At 43.4% G+C, this 20,903-nt stretch overlaps 1 protein-coding gene across 6 annotated transcripts in view; it reads left to right on the forward strand.

Annotated features, from left to right (window-relative positions):
* LOC108923793 (receptor-type tyrosine-protein phosphatase F) overlaps positions 1–20,903 on the forward strand; it is a 180,406-nt gene that overhangs the window by 77,519 nt on the left and 81,984 nt on the right. For all 6 annotated transcript variants that reach the window (XM_018734751.2, XM_029250045.1, XM_018734752.2 and 3 more), the window contains exons 3-4: positions 3,384–3,529; positions 4,325–4,466. In XM_018734751.2, the coding sequence (XP_018590267.2) occupies positions 3,384–3,529; positions 4,325–4,466 (288 nt within the window). The remainder of the gene's footprint in view (positions 1–3,383; positions 3,530–4,324; positions 4,467–20,903) is intronic.

A 20,903-nucleotide genomic window follows, 5' to 3' on the forward strand; every position in this document is an offset into this window, starting at 1 on the left:
CCCATACAGGGTCACGGGGGAACCAGAGCCTTATATTCACTATATATAAATTTAAATGTTGTTATTGATATATTATTGGTATAATATGATATACAAGAGTAGATATAATATTGAGACAATATTTTTTGGTGTTTTCTTCTAATAAATGTTTTCACATTAAAATAAAACTATTAAACAACCTGATAAGTGCCACATTTTGTTTTTTTGTCAGAGGATATATTTTCAAATTTAAAAAAAAAAAAATGCATGTGTTCCTTATCCATTTTCATCCATGTCAACTGTGGTGTAGTTTAATAAAATATGCCAAAAGTTCCAGCACATATATGGTTTAATAAGCTCCTTTTAATGGAAACCCAACAGTCAACTTTAATTTTTTACTCATGTACATTTGAACATTTGAGCAGTTCACTCTCACCATTTTGAGCTGGATTATTGTAATATTTGTCATGGTGTGCAGAATTGTGCTTTCAATATTACTCTGAACATTATAATTGCAGTACTACGATCAGAGGTTGTGACCCTTCTTATCAATCTGTTCATCTCTGCAATAGAGGAAACATCTCATCTGAAAACTGAATTTAGGGGGGATAGACCACAGGGAAAATCCCCACTGCAACCCTTGTAATTTAGTTGCTTGGTCCCAATGGACTGCGATTCCCGCTGAATCGGACAGTATTTCATGATTAGAGTGCCATTGTGGCTTCCACTTTCAAATTAAAAGGACAGAGCTACTTTGAAGAATGCAAAAAGGCATCTTATTGTGTATGTACTAATTTAGAGGATTGTTGAGCAAAACTAAGGCTTGGCAGAGGAAATTAGTGAACCCCCCCCCCCTTAGTGAATCAAGCAGCAACAGATGGGACAAGTCTATGATTAGATGGCTGTCTCAATTAGGTTTCCTTGTCATTTCAACACATAGCTACACAAGGGGGCTGACCCTCGAGGTGCACATGACATGTTGCCATGCTGATTTCGTGATGTAGGCTGATCGAATCTAGCAATCTGTCTTCAAAAGTGAACAACTGGATCTCCTACTAAGGGTTGAGATTTTCTGGCGGGGCAGCTGTGGTACCTGATGGAGTCTGCAGGGTTGGCTGTCTGATACTGCGCTGAACGAACATCCCTCTGTCCACTGGTCAACTTTAGTTTCTGATCCAGGGGAGCGAGTGAAAATACTGCTAAAGACAAACAGTGCTTCCATCCGTGGAGAATTACGCCTATAAATATGTGATTAACACATTTTGAGCAGATAACATGAAAAGATGTGGCCGACACTTTCCAACCTTAGCCCTCTGGTTCCTGCAGATGTTGGGGCTCATTAAGGCATCACGGTTTAAACCCGCAGGGTTTGTGTATTGTAATTTGGACGCATGTGTCCAGATCTGCTTTAATTTCTCCTACTCCCCATGCAGGGAAAGTGGTCTCTGTGTTCACATGAAGTTGAGTAGGATTGAGGTGACAGATGTTTTGAAAGTGATTCTAGGAGGTCAAAATTCTGCTAAGCAAGTTTTCCAGCTTTCAGCTGCTTGAAATGCTCCTTTCACTGGCTTTGCAGAAAATTCTTTGTTACGTCCACCTTTCTGTTTAAGTCAGACATGTAAGTTGGGGGTGTTGCACCAGTTTTAGTACTTTCTCTCTCACTTTCTGAATTCAGTCCAGTTTGTCAGCCTCTTGCTGAGATTCACATTGCCCTGCAGTGCCAATCAAGCTCACTGGCTGCAGGGAGGGAGGATGTAAATGTCATGAAAAATTGTCAGTCTGCCCAGTGTGACTGAGGGGTCATCTGACTGCAAAAGTAATTTGGTGTGTACATTACATGTAGGATGCTTACTGACATATTTGTACATGCACAGTCACACAGGGAAGCATTTGTACTTAAACATACACCCCTACACACCTCCTCCTCATCTCTGTATGGTACACAGTTCTACTCCACAGCTCCTCGAACACACTGCAGACAGTTCCAGGCCAGAGGTGTCGCTGCTTACTCATGTTGTCCTGCTCTTATCAGTGCCCACCGTACCACCAGAATGATTACCTACAGCTCATTGCAAAGGTACATGGCTTGGCGTAGGCAATTTCAGAGTAGGTGTTGCATTATGTTAACTGGATATCGATTCCCTTTTCTCTTTGCCTGCAGATCTTTTATTACAAGATAAATAAAGGGGACCATAGCAGCTGTGCCAATGGTGCTGCTCTGTGCTGCCCTTTGGGAACCATGGACATGTCAGTGCTTCTCTCTTATGCTGTAATCCACTGGGAACCAGGATTCTTGTACACCACTTAGAGAGCATCATCTGTGTATTGTCAGCTTTATGTCTCAAGTGTGGCTCTGCTTTTGCTACTGAGTGGAATTGGCTGTAGCAACCAATTAAATTCCCATTAAAATTTCAGAATGCTTTGCTTCTCATTTCATGTTGACTTTGTTTACATATCTAGGGTCTCTCCAGCAGGCTATGCTTGATATAGTGTTTTAGCTCAGATCTCTTAAGGTGACCCGGGCATTTCATTAGGGAATTGTAAACAAAGGGAGGTGTGTCGACCAGCAGCTTTATGGGATTGGTGTAGCATTCTGCAGACTTGTAGTAGGTCATGGTCCTGCAAGCTGGCTATTTGCATTTGTATGTACACTTTCTGTTAGGGTCTTGTTGTTTGTTTGATGTAGCATAGCCTTGGTGCAGTACAGTATCAACTGGAAATCCTTCCTGAACGTGGCTGGCTTCTGTGCTTTGTCTTTACGTTCATATCTTCAGTCCTGTTCCCTCCCCACTTCTGTAAGCACAGCCAGAATTTCCTTCAGGAATATTGTCCCACACTGGCCATCTCTGCTGAGAAATGACTAAAGGTTTCTGGCAGAATATTCAGTCATTTCTCTCACCCCACAATGTTTGACAAGATGGATATTTAATTATGCAGTTCTTAATGATTCAGAAACCAAGTATTCATGTGAAAAGTGGCATTTTGTTTTTATGGATGCAAAGCGTTGAGACAGAGAATTGGTTTTGAAACCTCCCCAGAGATTCGGCAGTTGTTTAGACCAGACGTGAAAGAGCACGTTTCTCCTCCCATGTTTAAAAAGCTATGTATAAACACGAACAGTATGGGATTTTAATGATTCATATGACTACAGGTGATGTTGAGCCAAAAGAAATCTTGAAACCCATAATATTGTGAGATGGAGGGTTTCTATGCCAAACAGCTTGCCCAGGTTTTACGCTGGGTGTTGTGGGATCATTATTTGGGGAACATGCAATGTTACGCTGTAAACACCACCATCTGAAATGCCTGTAACCAGCTTTCCTTATTACAGCAAGTCCTGATGCAAATAATGTGTTCTCTCCCCTTCTCTCATATGAACTCTTTCCCTCTTCCTTCTTTCTCAGGTTTGCCAAGTTTCATCAAATCCCCAGAAGACCAGACCGGGATTTCAGGTGGTGTTGCCTCCTTTGTGTGCCAGGCAGTGGGTGAACCCAAACCCAGGATCACTTGGATGAAGAAGGGGAAGAAAGTCAGCTCTCAGCGCTTCGAGGTACATCTCAGCTGCTCGATTACCACTGTGTAGAGGCTTGGTGGCAGCCCGGCTTCCCGAGCTTTGTGCATGCTGTTGTCCTCCCATCCCTCGTCAGAAATCCTGAAGCTGTTCCCTGAGGCTCCTGCACACACTCTTCAAAGTTCCTCTACCTCCTCGTTCCCTTTTCTTATCCCCTCATACTAAACTGGATATGACAAGTACATCCTACATATTTACCGTTAGGTCTGTCTTTTGAGGAGGAGCTCCGCTTACTGGTGGGGAGGTGCTGTGGCAAGCAGCAGGAGCTGGGAAGCTCAGCACATCTACAAGATGCACTTGCTCACAGATTTATTAACCGCCACACTTGGTCTAAAACTTCGTACAGCAAGCGCTTTCAGTTGGTTATCTGGGGCACTCGGTAGCATTACTGAGGCAGACATTCCCTCGAGGGTGCCTCAGGATTTAGGTTGTGTGAACTTGTTTCCTCAAGCTGCCTCTTCAAAGCTTCAGCCAGCTCTCTGTGCAGAGACTCTCTTGGGTCCACATGATGTGACAGGACAATCATGGTACTTCCACAGCCAGACAGAGCTTGTGTTCACTATGTTAACAAGAGGAAGGACTAGGAGTAGTGATTAGTTTATGAACAAATAAACTGATGACATCCCTCTTACGTCAATATTTCAGCATGGAAAATCCATTTTGCACCCTGCTTTTAGCAGCAATGTTTAGCACAATGAGATTCGTCATTAACCTTATTGAAAACCATTAACCATTTTGAAAGTCCTGAAATGTTAACGCGCATCAATGTCACAGGTGATCGAGTTTGATGACGGATCAGGATCTGTACTTCGCATCCAGCCCCTGCGGACGCACCGGGATGAGGCCATCTATGAATGCACCGCCACCAACAGCATGGGGGAAATCAATACAAGTGCTAAGCTCACCGTGCTGGAAGGTAACAACCATGATTACAGTGAAATCATTTCTGGGTGAGGGTCTTCTGTAACTGATTGAGCCCTAGAAGACAACTTCTGGTAGGATAGGTAATGATTGTCAGTGTCCATGTGAATGGATCAACTCGCCTTTTAATGGCTTATTTTGCCTGCTGAATTTCTGGGTAATGTAGTTATGCAAATTAGAAACATGCACAAAGTCAGTGTAAATGTGCTATTTTCATAGATGGCTTTAATATTTTTTGCCAGTAGGCAGATTAGGAACTTCTCTAAGGGCAATTATTTAATCCATGTTTGACTCGATAGCCTCTGTTAAAGTAGTGCTTCTGCTTTTTTTTCTTTCTTTCTTAATTTTATGAGTTACCCAGTTGCACCCAGACTTGTGTCAGACTGCTTTGCTGATACCAAACTTACATGATCTTGCTGGAGGCCTTCCAAAAAAAAAAAAAAAAAACCCACTGCATGCCTTTTTAACATTGTAAATTCCTGGAGGTCTTAGAAGAAATGTAGTTTAGCAAATGGATGATTACTGTTTATAGTAAGAGTAACATTAGACACACATGAATAAGATTAGTCTGCGGATTGCTACTAGCGTACGCATGCAAGTGGAGATTTTTGTGGACATGTGGGAATCCATCACAGCATTAATTCACTCCTGCTCAGCATGGGTCCACAGAGCTATCAGACATGCCTTTCGTATTAATGCACTCCTGTTAATGATTCTGATGGTTTGTGTTTGACCCCAGTGCAGCTGCGTAAAGCTTTTTTGTGCGTAAAGTAAATCTTAGTGTAAATTGAGCTCATTTGTCCAGTTTGAAAGTGTGTAGAAGGGCCAATTTTGTTCAGATCACTCTGGTTTTATCTGAAAGCCCAGGGCAGATTGTGCCGCCTTGTGGTGTCAGCACAGAAGGCCCATTACTGCAAGCACCTGGGAGTCCCATAGGGCCTGTAGATTGGAGAGAGATCCCGGCAGGGGGTGGGGGTTCTCTGGTCTCTCTAGGCACTGGCTTTCTTACACTCACCGGGACGAGCACACTTCTCGCCCTGTCAAGGCTGCATACTCCGTGCACCCAGCACTAATTCTTTATGGCACATACCTCCTGACAGCCTTAACACCCTTCCTTACACATGTTTTGAAGAAGAGCACTTGCAGGTGGGAACTTGAGGCCAGGTGGGGAGTGGCCAGTAGCAGGGGTTCCTGCAAGAGTGACATTGCCTCAGGCCACTGAAGGGCAGGTTAGTCACAGATGCCTTGTGTGGGAAATTGCCAGAAGGTAGTTGGGGGGGACGTGTCACCAGGTTAAGGCAAGGTGAAATTGTGAAATAGGTGAGCCACCCAGGTGAGTAATGAGGCAGGCAGGCCCACAGGATAAAAGGAAGTGTTTTTTTTTTTTTTCCTTGCTAGCTTATGCTGGGTATTGACTCATCGTAAAGTCAGACCCTTGAGTCATCACTCTCGTTGCGTTTTACCTCTGTGGTGTGGAGCAGGAAAATGATTGGCTATACTGGTTCCTGCTGTAGATGCTGGAACCCAGCAGTGCCTACAAGGTTGCTTGCTATGTGTGAGAGGAAGGGAAGTGAGACAAGTCTGCAAGCCTGTACATGTCACCAGGGCCATGCTGATGGGGAAGAGTAGCACAGAGCCAGCGTCTCCTCACTTCCTGTACGAAGGACTCCGAAAAATGATCCATGAAGCCTACACACCCTGTTGGCCAAAGAAGAAGAAGATGTGTAGTGAATTTTTGCCGTTGATGTTTTATGGTTGTTGAAGTGGAATATCACTTGTCGGATCATGTCACTCTCCATTTATGAAGGGAACGAGTAGTTTCTGTGCATAAAAACGATTATTTTCTCTATTGTTGATGCAGAATTCTGACTCTGATGTAAAATTTTACACCTTAAGAGACCAGTATCAGTAGTAGACTTCCATGACTTTTGACCGAGGTTGCCGACTTAGGCTCAGCGCTGCACACGAGCAAGGAGAAGAATAAAGGTCAGGAAGTGGTGCAGCTTGTGGAGAAACCACAGGAGTTCTTATCTTGTTTTCTGGGCTGCACGACAGACAGACTCAGCATTCCTTTGATGTCCTCAGTAGGGTCATTTAAATTCAGTGTGTCAGACAAGGGCACTGGAAGAACAGCTTCTGTTTTCCTCCCATCAGGACCTTCATGGCTGTGTGCCATATAGGAATTCTGGTACTTAAAATTTCATACGGCATTGTTTCCCCCCACCCCTTCCACCCCCCTTGCTTACCTATGAACTCAGTGATGCTCTTCGTCCTCTGTGTTTAGTATGTCTGTCAGGCACTGATACAAGAAAGCATGTGATGCTTGTGGAACTAATACAATAAATAGTCAGACTAACTGTGTTTTTTTTTCCCCCCTCATATATATGTATATATATTTTTTTCCATATTTCCGTCAAGCTTCTCATTATGAAAATTCAGGTTTGCTGAAGGTCGTCAGTCTGTTGTGAATAGGCACATTGCCTTGGCAGCCAAGCATGGTCCCTAACTGAGAGTTTGACCACAGAAGTTAGGGTGACAAGTAATGTGAAGGGGCAGGATTTCTTGCGCTAGGAGGGTCCGTGTCATGCTTGCATACCCCACCCTCCATGGGGCTTAGCGATGAATCACAGATGTCTTGCAGTTCAAAACCCATGTCCACCATCCATAGAAGAGAGGTGCCTTTTTACCTGCAGCAACCAGTGACCTTGGAGAACAGGCCAAGTGTGTGTTTTATTTATTTATTTTAAACTGTGGTGAAAGGACTGCTTGCAAATGACCATTTAGAAGCAAAGAAGAAAAAAATCTTTATATTCCCCATGTTTAGTGGGTATTCAGTGGCAGTAAAAATAAATAAATAAATGGCATGGTTGAATTGTAAATGCTATTATATGCTTCCATTACCACAGTTGGTTTGGCAAACCTCATGGTGTGTGGTTGGAATGTGGGCCTCAAGCTATGGGATGTAGTGCATGGATAATGCATGGAAAGACCACAGAGCATAGGAATACAAATGCCACTGCAGTCTCACTGCATGCTGGCTCAAACACAGTAAATAAATTTCCAGAATGCAGTAATTCAGAGTTGCTCTTAGACTTTATTATTACCTAGCATTTCAGTTTGTAGGTGTTGTCCCCCAGTGCCCATCCCCAGGATATCCGTCCCTGGCACTGAAAGCACTAAAAAACCTCTGATCATCGTAGTCATCTGAAGGACTGGGTGAGATGTCTTGGCCATTAATGCCATAAATTAGTCTGTTTACTCTTGTGTTTTTTCGAAGGCAATTCGTGGTTTTCAGCAAGAAAGAGTAGACTTGGCATACTGGGGGGTGTTCATTGGTGGGGTTCCTTTAGAGACTTACACCTGTTCCAGAAATACCTGTGATGACCTACTGTTGTTAGTATAGCCATGTATCTAGTGTGCAACCATAACAGCTGTAAGTGTCAGGTGACAGCAACCCATTCCCACCCAGTGCTTAGTCAGTATAGCAGATCCAGGTCTCTCTTTCTATTCTTCTCCCAGCTGGCAAAGATGAGTTGCTTACACAGGTATTCTCACCTTAAAATGACCAGGGTGAATCAAACACAAATCAAAGGCACACTCATGGAAACTTCAGCATGTATCTCCCAGCTCTGAAAGTGTGCAGTTGTTGTTGTTATGAGGGCTTTTCCTTTTATCCTACCATGTCGAATTGGTTGAGCACTTTTAAAAAAAAAAAAAAAAAAAAAAAAAGAAATACAGTCAAGTACTTTTGCTCAAGAATACTACAGCTGGAGCCTGGAGCAGGGAGTCAATCCTTGGACCTTCCGCTTGTGAGGTGGTGGCTCAAACTACTGCACAACCTACTGCCTTGCCTTCAGTGAAGAAATTGTGAAATTGGGATAGTCTTTTATCAGTTCTTGAGAAAAGACATCCTTTTACCTACATGAATGTTTCTCATAGAGGCTGTCTACTTACTGCCAGTAATTTCAGTTTTCCTCCAGCAAAACAGAGGACTCCCACAGTTGGGCAAATGACTTAGATAAGTTGTTGTGTGGACTGTAAACAAACGTAAGAACATCCCACTGCCTTGGAGCAGACAGTGCCGTGGGTAAATTCACCCAATGGTTTCTGTTTTACCAAGGGCATGTGCGCCAATAGGAGATCAACTATTACCACTGTCACCTTCATCTGTTTTCAGATTGTGAAGGAAACCATCGAATGTAGGGAAAGAATTGTCTGTGGAAGACCATCGCCAAGAGGAGAAGCAGGGCATAAGCTTCATGTAGCCTTAGCGATAATAAATGACTACAGTATTTTTAAATGTGAGTGATGAGATTAATTTAGCAGTCCCTGTCAGTACCGCATGAACGTGGTTTATGAATGTCAGCAAATCACCTGAAATATCTTAACTGCAGTTGCCATGAGGAAGGGTGGGCTCCTGTGCGGTTGGGTCGAGTGGAAAGAAAGAAAAAACGAAAGACTATTCGTGTGTTTGTACACAAGAAAAAAAATCTTGCTTGAATGCCTGAATAGATTAACAGGAAGAATGCTGGAACTGATTAAAGACCATTAATTTCTATCTTACTTCTCCACTTGCACACAAAAAAACACTGGCATTCTGCAGAGAGTGCAGGTTTGGGCATGGTGAAAATGAAGCCTGGACCCCTACGAGGTTCTCGGGGAAACTGGCAGAGTGCATTGTGGGCAGCCGGGTGGAGCAGTGTTATAAAAAAACAAAAAAAAAAAAAAAAAGAAACGGGATGATGAAGCGCAGAAGGGGTGAGGGAATCGGGGTTGCTGGCAGATGCAAGGACAGGCCCTGGCAAGTCACACTTCCCCCACAAACAAGCTGAGCTGCTGAACAAGTTCTCCGCGGAGGTCCTGAGGTGGTCATAAACATCATTATAGCAATGGAGAGGCACCAGACTCATCCTGGCTGCATCAGTAGAAAGGTAGTGCAACTGAGCACAGCTGGTGTGAGTCAGTGAAAGCGTTTTAGGTATTGCAGTCATATTCATTAAAGAAGATGAAATGAATAAAGCTCAGAAAACTGAAGAAATTGATACCTCCTGTCCACCCTATACTATACCAGTGGACGAAGAGGTGAAGGTTTACCATTTGCACCCGCCTTTCAATTCATCTCAGATCTCCAGAGATGACTCTTACCAAACAGTAGTATCTTTAGGTGATGCAACGAAGAAGAAGTTTGTCAGTTATGAGACCAATTTGGGGCGCTCTCAAGGAATGGTGGCTTACCCTTCTTGCAAGCAGCAAATCCTGACCAATGTCACCTACAAAATTGGTGTCTTTGCATGGCTGATGTGCCTTGTTTTCATTTTATGCGCGCTAGTGGTTGGCTGCTGCTTGATTCCCTTCTTTGTCAAGCACTTCAATGATGTCTGTCACTCTTGTCCAAGATGCCAGCAGATTCTACATGTTGAAAAGAAGTCCTGTTGCTAATCCAGATCCTCATATACTCAATGAGAACATTTGAAAGATGTTACATCTAACCTGTTGCTGAAGTAATTTTCTTTGTCTGTTACTTATTGACTCAAAATTATTTGGTAAAAACCCATTTCCAATGCTAAGCAGTCTTTCCCAAAAACAGGCTGTTTCCCATAAACTAAACTATCAAGAGGTATTTGTATTTTATTAAATATATGAAATTAGAAAACGGCTACAATGTTTTTAAATATATGCACGCTATTAAAGATTTAACTTTGTAATTTGCTTGGAATTTAACTACACTGAGTACTTGTCAAGCTCCAGTCACAATCTTGATTGCTGTAGTATATCTAAGTGTCAATAACTGATCAGACTGCACTGGTAATTAAACTTATTTCAGAAAAAAAAGAAAAGACTCTGTCCCAGTGCCCAAAGGGGAAAGGTTTTTGCCAAAGTTACCACATAGATCATTTCCCTCTAAATTTCTAATATTAAGTGTAATAATGTTGGATTTTGGAGGGTGGAAAATTCAAGGCTCAGAATCTTGCTGAGACTTTCTTTTACAGACTGACTGAAAGAAGAATAATGTGGTTTTAACTCCAAAGGACAACAGTTTGAAGGTGTGGTGCACCCTTCTGATAACATTATACACAGGCACGTATATGGTCCTCATGCAGGGAGCAGCAGGTGGTGTTTAATTTCAGTTAAGTTTACTAAGAGATGCTGGTGAAAATTTAACAAAACTGTCTTTACTTTTAACCAGTGTCCATGTTTGTGAGTAAATGTCATTTATGTAAACACTTTCTTTGTGTCCAATCATTGTAAAAAATCAGTTGGACTCCATTAATTGAAACAAGCAAGTGACATTTATGGCTCCCTCATAAGTGCTTAATTATTAATCATTTTTCATTAATCTGCATCCAATCTAAGGACCCATAATGTCACCTTCATTACAAGGGCTGCACTTTGAGATGTGCCTCAGGCAGTCCAGGCAGAACGGATCCATGGAGACTCTCCAGCACCGCAATAGCTGCAATGTTTAACTTCACGCAACTCGACCTTCCCTCTCTCTCTCTCTCTCTCCACAGAAAGGCATGTTGCATTGCTTCTTTGTAAGAGCTCAACTCCATTAAGGCTAACGATAGCAGCAGCCTCTGTGTTCGAACAAAAACTGTCAGTCTGTCAGTGATATGTCAGTGAATTCAGCGATACATCTCAAACTGAGACTCAACTGTCAACATCATCCAGATTACCAGCTGCCTTTGCATTAATTAAATGTACAGCAGTGTATTTGAAAGTGCATCTGTTGCTTATGCATTTATCAGTAGTTCTTCCTTCATTTCTCAATTCAGAGAAAATAGGTTACATAAGCATTTTCATTTGTAGGTAGTGTTTTTTTTTTTTTTTTTTTTTTTTTTGGTGTGTGTCAGTGTTGTCTTCTTTGACAGGGTGCTTTTCAAAAATGTAAATGTCACAGAGAAGAAAAGTCTCACAAGGGCGTGAAAATGTAGTGGCCTTTGCGTTATCATTTGTTTCAAGAGAAGTTAAGGTTGTGTCTTGCAACAGTATCCATTGGCGGTATTTTACCTTTCGCATTCATCATGGTGGTAGGACGTGTGGATTTTGAAGCAGAAATACACAGATGTTTTGACCCGTATGGAATGTAACTGCTTCCAGCTGAAGAGTTCTGGTCCAAGTGTCTTGGAAAGGTGGACGTTGTCAGCGAGCGCAGAAATGGTCTTCGTTTGAACACATATCGGAACATCGTTGTCAGATGCTCTTTCTCTAACCAGGAAGAATGGTTAGGGATGCTTTACAGCAAGTCTGGTGTTATAGTTGAGGCTGGGGATCACTTTGGAAGGGGCCCATTTTTTGACACTTGGAAGGAATCCAGTAGGATTTGTATCTGCATCTCTTGCTTTGCACTCTGGACATTTTTGGTGGTGGACTTGCTTTTCTTGGCAAAAGCATTTTCATGGGTGAAATGTGTTACAGGCTGTATCTTGAATAGCTTTTCCACTGCATCTCTTGTGCTGATGTAAAAATATATCAAATCGTAAACATATTTTCCAATTCCATTGCCTCTGGCAAGATATGAATACAGACTAAATTATGCCAGATCTCAAAAGAGCTGTAGAGATGTAAATGTTACAAAAAACAGATAAATAAAGCTCTTTGCCTCAAGTTCAGAAAAGTTCAAAAGCAAATACTGTGGATGTAAGGTGTCTACAAAACATACATTGTGGTTAGATTTGCAGGAATGATTTGCAGTGATGTAAACAGCAGCTGAGTTATGGGCAGTATAAGACATCTTACAGAGCATGTAGATGTTACACTGGGTGCGGCTGAGCATGGCCTCAATGAAAACAATGTCTTGGTTCCTCTCTCTTTTATTACAGCCTTTCTCTCAGTGCCTCAATCACACACCCACCCTTCAGCCAGTTCAGACTTGCCTTCTGCATGGCCTTCAGTGGGCAGCACCCACGGTTATTACTGTGCAGTAGAACATGACTGCAGGGACGGTATGGAGCCAGCGGTTTGACGCAAAATTACTAATGCATACACATGCACTTTTGGGGGGCTCTCAAATCAGACTGCCAGTAATGGCCGGGAAAAACGGAGTGCCTCTCGTCCAGGTCCAGGCAGCGTATCATAGGAGCCCATGTCTGTCAGCCTCACAGACCTGTGCAGTGTCTGCTGGAATTCAGTACTCCACTCAATGAACTTGGTAATAGCAGTTAACTTTGACCCGCCTATCAAAACTGAGCAGTGGCTGTGTGCACGTGGTGCGGATGGGCAGGATATTCAGAGGCCGTAATGCCGTCAGGGTCTGAGTGCGAGTTAACTTCTCCTGCTGTGATTTATGTCGATGTTCTTACCTTGTTTTACAAACCAGCCGTGTTGCACAGCAGATGCCTGTGCAGTTAAGCAGCAGAGCGCCACAGGCTTTCCCTGAAGAGCAGCCGACCTCCGCCTCCCCCTCAGCAGCTATTTATTAAACATGTGCTCTGTTTGGCCTTGATAGAAATTGAAATGACAGTAAATATCCAAGGAGCACCCAGGCTGTGCAGCAGAGAGGTGGTTGAACTGGAGACCACAAGAGAAGCTAACAGAAGCAAGGGTGTAACAATTGCAAGCAGTTTTTTTAAAATATATTTAAAAGTGTGTGATAAGCAACATATAAGTGTAGTCAGCGATTGTGAAGGAGGCAGGCAAAGCAAGATGTCTTTGAAATAAATAAATATGTATGGAATGTTGTTCCGTGTGTTCATTTTATCGGTAAAGTACTTTAGGGCTGTATTCTGTCAGCTCTTATCTATGGAAGAGTGTGAGTTTTTTTAATACATTCTTTTTGAACATTTCTTCAGAATGTTGTTAAAGGTAGACCACTAATTTAGAGGTTCAGCTCCTGCTGGTTTTGAGTAAATGCATGTAATGGAAGGTTGCATAGAAAAAACATCTTACGCCAGCAGTGTTGAACCTTTTTTGGCCAAAGGCTAAAGTCATGATTGTCACTGGTTTGAGGGCCAGTTGTTTTAAAATAACAGTAAGTGACATACTTGCCATAATTAAAAGTAATTCGTGAATATACAGTTTGGTATGTGAGACACAATACTTGTAAAAGTCCAAAAAAGAGTAATTAACTTTTCCTTCAAGTCTGACACACACTGAAAATCAACACACTAATAATAACAACAACACACTAAAATTGAACATTTCATTGGTAATGTTGCTAGTGTGTAACTCAGCCATACAGGGAGCCATAGTGTATCATGATAACCCGTTTGCTAAAATAAGCTTTTTTCCCCTCTCCCCTATTATATCAGCATCTTGCTCAAAATATTCGTTAACAAACCCACCATAAAAAAAAAGTTTATTACAGCAGTGGGATACATCATTCTTCTATTTGTTTATTAACTTTCTTGTGTCCTGTTGCTTTTTGTAGCCCATAGTAATCGCACGGTGGGCAGAACCTATTGCATCAGCACAGCCACATGCTTTACTTGCAATCCTGCATAAAAGCCATGTATGTTGTTTCCTGTCTACTCTGAGCAGACATGGTCTGTGTCAGTATTTGTGCACTGACTATGCTGAGGTACAACTTCGTCATCTCCAAGGTAGACTGGAGAGCTAGGAGTAAGAGGCTTAAAAGGGATGCAGTTTATTTTGAGCTTTTAAAAAGTACCCCATTGTTTTTTAACACAGCATTTCCTCTGGGGCCCTGGGGGCATTTCCATTCTGGCAGAAGAATATGCCTACATTTTTTTTTTTTTTATAGCCCCACCCCCTACAGACCTGTTTGGACTTGGAAAGAAGGGACAGGGTGGTTCCTATGGATCTACAACTAGTACTCCAGAGTCCTGGCAGTGGAACACTGCGCTCAAAACCTCAAAGTGCTTTCTTGGCCTTGCCCTCCATTTCCTTGTACTCCATCTTGCTCTGATGTAAAAGTGCACGTTCTGGAGATGGTGGCTAATTTTTCCTTCTTTCAGACTACTCCTGTGTAAATGTCGTTTGAATAATAGATGACAAGCTCCTTCCTGCTCTTTCACTAAGGTTGTTTGATCAATTAGCTCGTCAATTAAAAACAAAGAAAGCGCTTATGTATTTCTTTTTGCTTCCAGGACATTGCAAAGGGTCTCCTGCGAGTATTAAAAATGCATTAGCCTCTCCTTAACCAACGTAATCGATAATGGGAGGCCTTTGAAGGGACGCCGTGTTGGCGTTAGTGAGCAGTCATTGAGCAATGTTTCATTGTTGGTGTAAGTCTAAGGGCTGTTTTCCAAGATAGGTTAATCATAGCTCCCAAGCAGAAACCAGGGGATCTCCTTCAGATGTGTGTACGGTATATTTTGAGTACATTTCAGTTGGTTATTTTTTGTATTATTAATAGGCAACGTGACTGTTGGGCCATTTGCTCACCAAAAAACGGTTAGGTTCTTGGATCATCCACCCCCAACTGGGACCACCACTCCATGTTGGGAGTCTACATATCGGAGGATAACTGTATATATAACCTTGGCAATCCTATGGCATAGCAGCAGACCACACTGCTGACTGTGGAAGTCATGGAGAAGATGGGAGAGGAGTGGATGGAGGCAGCCACTATTATTGATGAAGTGCCTCTTTGTGAGGAGTGTCCACGTGTGACGACAACTGCATTACCGTAAAGGTCACGGCATGCATTACCCCACTCCCATGCGCACATGCACCTCATATCATGCCCAGCAGCGAAGAGCATCCCTTCAGTGTTTCTGCAATGCTGCAGCAACCTTGGCGACTTCCCACACTCAGCTGCCCCGGATAAATTTGGATAATGAGCACAAGATATGAGCTGTTGTGTTAGGAAGTGTATATCTGAATTTTGACTTGTTTCTTACGGGCACCGCTTCCTTCTCAGGTTTTAAAAGGTCAGCTCTGCTCTTGAGATTTTGTTCGGCTTTGTTTTATTTTTGCAGAACATTGTTTTTATGCAGAGTTGCCTCATTTGCAGCACACAGTTCTATGCTCAGTGTCTGAGCTTTTCAAGGCACACCATCTCTGCTTTTCCTCATAACATGATTCCACGTTTTCATCGCGGTCAATTAAAATACATTGGCCTTCTTTAACCTTTGAGCTTCATACCTGACCATCCAGACTTGCAGTAGTTATTTGTTTGCTCTCAAATTCAGTGGCATGGAACGCCAACTGCAGTGAGTAACCAACTGAAAAAGATTGTGGTCTTGCCACCGAATAGTACCCACCTCTCTACTCCCCTGATTTTGCTGCCCCAGTCAATGCTTTTCAATACCCAGTGGTGTCACAACTCACAAGCAGCTGTGCCCCAAAAGGGACATGTTTAGGTTCTATAGGAGTGGATTGTGAGCTTGGGGAGTTGCAGTTTCCCCGAATCCTTCTTTGAGTTAGAGGTTGGGATCTGTGCCTGAGGTAAGGCTCGTGGGCCGTGTTTACTCACCTGCGGCACAAGGGGCGAGGCTTGGCAGGTCGGAGCCTGGCGTGTGAGCGCAAAGGTGTGCCTGCATGCCCATGGGGTGCTTACGACACCATTCAAATCTCCTGCCCGACGTCACTATGGAAACGGCAAAAACACACACCAGCAGCAGGGTGGATACAATGCAGCAGCTCGCAACTGTTTTGTGTTTTTTTTGTGGGTGGATTGTTGCTGACTGTTAATTGCAAGAGTAAATGTTTGAAAGCAGTGTTGCGCCTGCGAAAGACACATTAATTATTAGTGCCAGGGGAGATGCTGACAGTAAATGTCATATCTTGTGCTCTGTTTATCTTCACTGGAGACTGTCTCAAGCTTTCTGTAGGTTTTCACCCCCCACTCCAGCTCTTTAGGTCAAACAAAACAAGGAAAAATCATTTTGCTTTGTATTTTGGCTTGTATGTTTTAAAAAACCCTGTTGAGGTGTGCATTGTGTGTCATGTACGTAACACTTGCAAAAATGCAGGTTATCCAGTGTGAATGTTAATTGCAATTTTATACAGTGGCCTTTGCATGCATGTGGTGTCCGTTGCTTGCTGTCCACGTGCTGTACAATGTGTATGTGGAGAGGAAAGGGCTACTTAAAAGCAGCAATCCTCACTCGTAGGCAGTGGGCAGGCTTATTATGTCATTCCTTGCCCATGGGAGATTAGTGTTCTGTTTTTTAATTCCTTGAGGCTTTCATAATTGTGTGTTTGCACAAAAGCATCTGGGACCATCAAGAAGACTCTAGCAGCTACGTGGAGATGGCCAGCATACTGTCCGTTGTGCTGAAACACTAAGATGTTCCTCATGTTGCCTCCAGACAGATGCTGGAAAACATACAGAAAAATTCTAAGAACAGTAATGTTTGAGAAGTCTTCATTCAAGAGAAATGCAAAGGGTTTTCTTTTTAAGGAGTTTATCCCTCTTTTTTTGTCGTTTCACCAAAATGTTTGTTTCCATAATCTCCTTCCTCTCTTTAGTTGCAGGGATTTGGTTGTGTCTAGAGCCTGAACCCCCCAGATCCCTTCCAGGGCTCTGACTGATAAGTATGTCTGGCTTGTTGATATTTCTCAACACCCTGAGGGGTAGCATTTGGTGTCTGGAGACGTTTGGAGACCAGTTGAAACAGAGACCTTGCGCATTTTATCACAGTAGTGTCACTAACACAGGTTGCCGGGGCGATGGAGAGAAAGGCACGAAATTAGCTTTCAGCAACAGGGATTGCATTCAAGAAGGAATTCCCCACAATTAACTCTAGGTGATATTTGAACTCAGTGCAAGTCATGCAAAACTTTTGAAGATCCATAGTTTTGTACAGGTTGGCACAGATGTAGACAGTTGGATTATAACAAACCAACTAGTGTACTCGTGAAGGATATCCTGACATTAAACATGGGAGGATGTTGAGTGGCCGTTGCACAGAGGTGAAGATAATACATACCCAGCTGTCATCCCAGTACATCTAGTCGTTGTGTTAGCTGTTTTGCTCGAGGAGCATGTGATGAATCATGTTGAACCTCAGGCCCCTGGCTGACATTGCAAACTGGGGGATCGATGATCACGAGGCTCACGCAAGCCCCTGAACGAAACAGGTACGGCTTAATGCTCAATGATGTAATGCGCCATGACGCGAGTCCCCTTTGTGCTGCCTTGGCTCCTTTAGCCTTCGCTATCAAAGCTGGCATCGTGCTTAATTATCGTCATCTGTCAGTCACCACCCCCTACGTCTCACCTCCCCAATGCGTGTGTGGAGATCAAGGTCTTTGTCTCTTCTCAGAGCTGTATACGCCACGTGTTGCACCGAAGCTACTTTTTAATTTTTGGTTTTAAGCATCATCTTCCCAAGGCCCTGCATTGCTTCAGAGGAATGAGTCTGCATTAGAATCGAATGTTCTCGATGTTTGTAAAACTCCCCTGTGCTCCATTTCACAGCCTAATATTACATTTTTGACGTTGGCCAATGCTGCAGTATTTGCATTTAGATATTATTTTGAATATATTTTGAAATGTGTTGGGTACTTGAATACATTTGGGATGGAAATTTATGTTTCGTGTCAAGTCTCAAGTTTAATATAGACCAAAAGTGTTTTTGTTTTAGAGGCCTGGATGTTAGTCTTGTGCTTAGACTTTCATAGTCATCACATTATACTCAAAGGACTTATTACTCATGGGACTTAGGCACTCTTCACAGAGTAAGAAAACCTTCCTTTTTTCAAGCAAGTTCAGATCCCATCACTCTGAACTGTAAGAGCCCGCAGAGGTGCCCCACCACCAGTGGGAGTCTCTGTCTTGTGGGGTGTGTCCTTTGTGGGGGGGTTTAATGGGCTCTGTCAGCGCCGAGGCCCAGATGCTGCCAGCTTCTCCTGCAGCCGCTCCGTGTGACAGGGTAGCGAGGAGACGCTGTCAGTGGCAGCTGATGAGACCCTCAGCTCTGCGGCTTTGCTCCGCTCTCCCCAGTAATTGGAGTGGGCTGGAGGCTGGCATGCACCTGCACTCCCTCCCCGAGTTGCGTCCCCTGGCCCCTCTCCTCCTGGCACTGCTAGTCCATTGTGACAGCCAGAGAAGCCACCCTGTCACCTAGTGCCCTGCCACTTGGAGAGTCCTCTATGCAGCAGGACTGGCCACAGTGTGCCTCCTTACAGAACCCAAATTTGACAATGGAGGAGGATTTTTATGTTGAGTTTTTAAGGTTATCATTAGGTTATAAATGCTGCTCTGGCAGAGTTTCTGATCACTGCAGGTGCTCTGTCTCTGGTTTGGCAGGATGTGTGTTTATCTTGTCTGGTTAAGCAGACCCTTTTTACAGGTGGTGGAGGGGAACAGTAGTAAGTGTGAGGAGCCTATCCCAGTTGGGGGCAGAGCAGCCAGCCCTTGGCAGAGAAACCCCATCCTCCCTCTCCACTAAAGCCATACTCATCCTTTACCAGCCTGTTGGCTTGTCAGAGCTCTCTCTGCACAGCATTACCTGTTCCGCATTAAAGGAGATATTCAGTTAAACTGTCAGCAGCCGTGCCTCAGCTCAGATGATGAACGGCGCGTCTGTGGGGTTCACTAATGGGCTTTAAAGAGGAGACACCCCAGCCTCCCCTCAGGCTTGAGAACTGAGTCCCATGTCTTCCTCCCAGGCCTGCTAGCGGTGTGGCATGGAGAGAAGCACAGGCAGGAAAGCCTGAGGCAGAGGGAGATGGGAGCTCCATCTTTTCTGGGGGGGCTGCTTGCTGTTTATTCACACACTGTGTGTTTGGTGGGGATACTTAAAAGAGAGTGGGCATGTTGCTTCAGGGTGGTAGAAGTTGGATCTTGTCCTCAATTGATTCTTCTCTGAGTAAAAATGCTCAGGGAGCATTTTTGTAATTTACTCCTGGATTAACTGCAATCCAGGGCCATTAAGAGGAAGGTTGCCAGGATGACTGCTTTTAACTTTACACTTAGTCCTTGTTCTGTTGGCTTCAATGTGCTTATGCATTTCCTTCCTTGTTTTGTTGGTTGGTTGGTTTCGGAAAGATACGCTTTGTTTGCATGCGTCCTCATAGCAGGAACCTTTTGGAGGAAATGCATTTCTTCATCAAACTACATGCATTGTTCACAGAGATTTATCAGTCAGGACTCAAACCTGTGCTACCTGCAAACAACGTGCAAACTCGGAAACATGGATGCAGTGTGCCAATAAGCAAGCCATTAGCCTGTCTTTTTGTTTCGTAATTAATTGATTGCCTTTTGTTTGAGCAATGTTCCTGTGACGTTGAGGATTTTTTTTCTGTATATCCTTTCCTTTGACTTTGCTTTGGAAAACTTGAGAAGTGATCCAAAACTTTATTTTTTTTTTTTTTGTCATTCTCTGTGTATGCTTTCAGTCATTTCCTCTCCATTCTTTAGTCAGGCCCTTCTGTGAATGTACAGTACTCAGTTGTACCTGTCATTCTGACCCCTGCATGTCTTTACAGTTGGCACACTTATCTGATAAGATGGTCATACTGGCCTGAACAAGGCTCCAGTTGCATGATTTACTGCCTCAGAGAACAATTCTGCGTTTGTTCCACGTCACAGATTGCTGCTGACGTCCATACTCTGCCTGCACAATCAGAGGTTGACACCTGTTTTATGGGCCTGCGTTGATAACACTACAAGTCAGCAGCTATTCCAACCGCGAGACACATGAAAGTACAGGAGATTTGCATCTTCACAGAGCTGCATGCGCTTAATAACACAGTGTCGCCCGGACGAGTTCTTTTAAAATGGCACAGTTGTCATTCGTTACACATTAAATGACAGGACGATTGCTGAATAATTCTTTTGGCTGCGTGCCAAATCCATCCCAGAATCTTGTGTGCGACCTCCTCGGAGAAAACTGATGCCATATCTTGATGTGTGGTGGTGGTGGTGGTTCTGTTGGGTGGTTATGAGTATATGGAAAATGAGAATGGCCAACCTGTCCTCTGTGGACCATAGGACCTATTAGGTGTTTCTGCTGGGATGTCATACCGAAGGCTGCTTTCAGTACCACTCAAGTTCTTTTCCTTAGATTGTTTCTAATATAAAATCACCTCTTTTCAGTGACTGATATGAATGTGAAGCTCTGTAATCATAATTCTAAGTGCATCTTCTCTATTAAGTTCACTAAAAAGGTGTGGGGAGGGGTTTAGAATAGAGGAAATGTCAAGACAAATTGTATTTCATACACTACAGCTTCTTCTCCCAGACAAGCCCAGTCTCTCTGCACACTTCCACATGCTGTAGTACAGTGTGGTTCCCATACCCCTCCTTGGGGAGGCTCAGCTGAATTAGGTGTGCTGCCGGTAAAATTCAACACATATATGCTATAGCAGAAGGTCCATGAGGAGAGGTATAGGGAATCCCTTTCCTAGTGTAAAACAGGTGCGCTTTAATAAAAAGTGCAAGTACCACAAAGCAAGGGTGATTGTTACCACAGAGTCTAACATGTCAGAAGACCTGGAAGCAAATGTGTCTTCAGATCATTGTGTTGAACGTGGCCAAACTCCCGTTAGATAGCAGGGGCTTGCTCTTGGGTTATGA

Source organism: Scleropages formosus, chromosome 3, assembly GCF_900964775.1.
Source record: "Scleropages formosus chromosome 3, fSclFor1.1, whole genome shotgun sequence".
Taxonomy (NCBI): Eukaryota; Metazoa; Chordata; class Actinopteri; order Osteoglossiformes; family Osteoglossidae; genus Scleropages; species Scleropages formosus.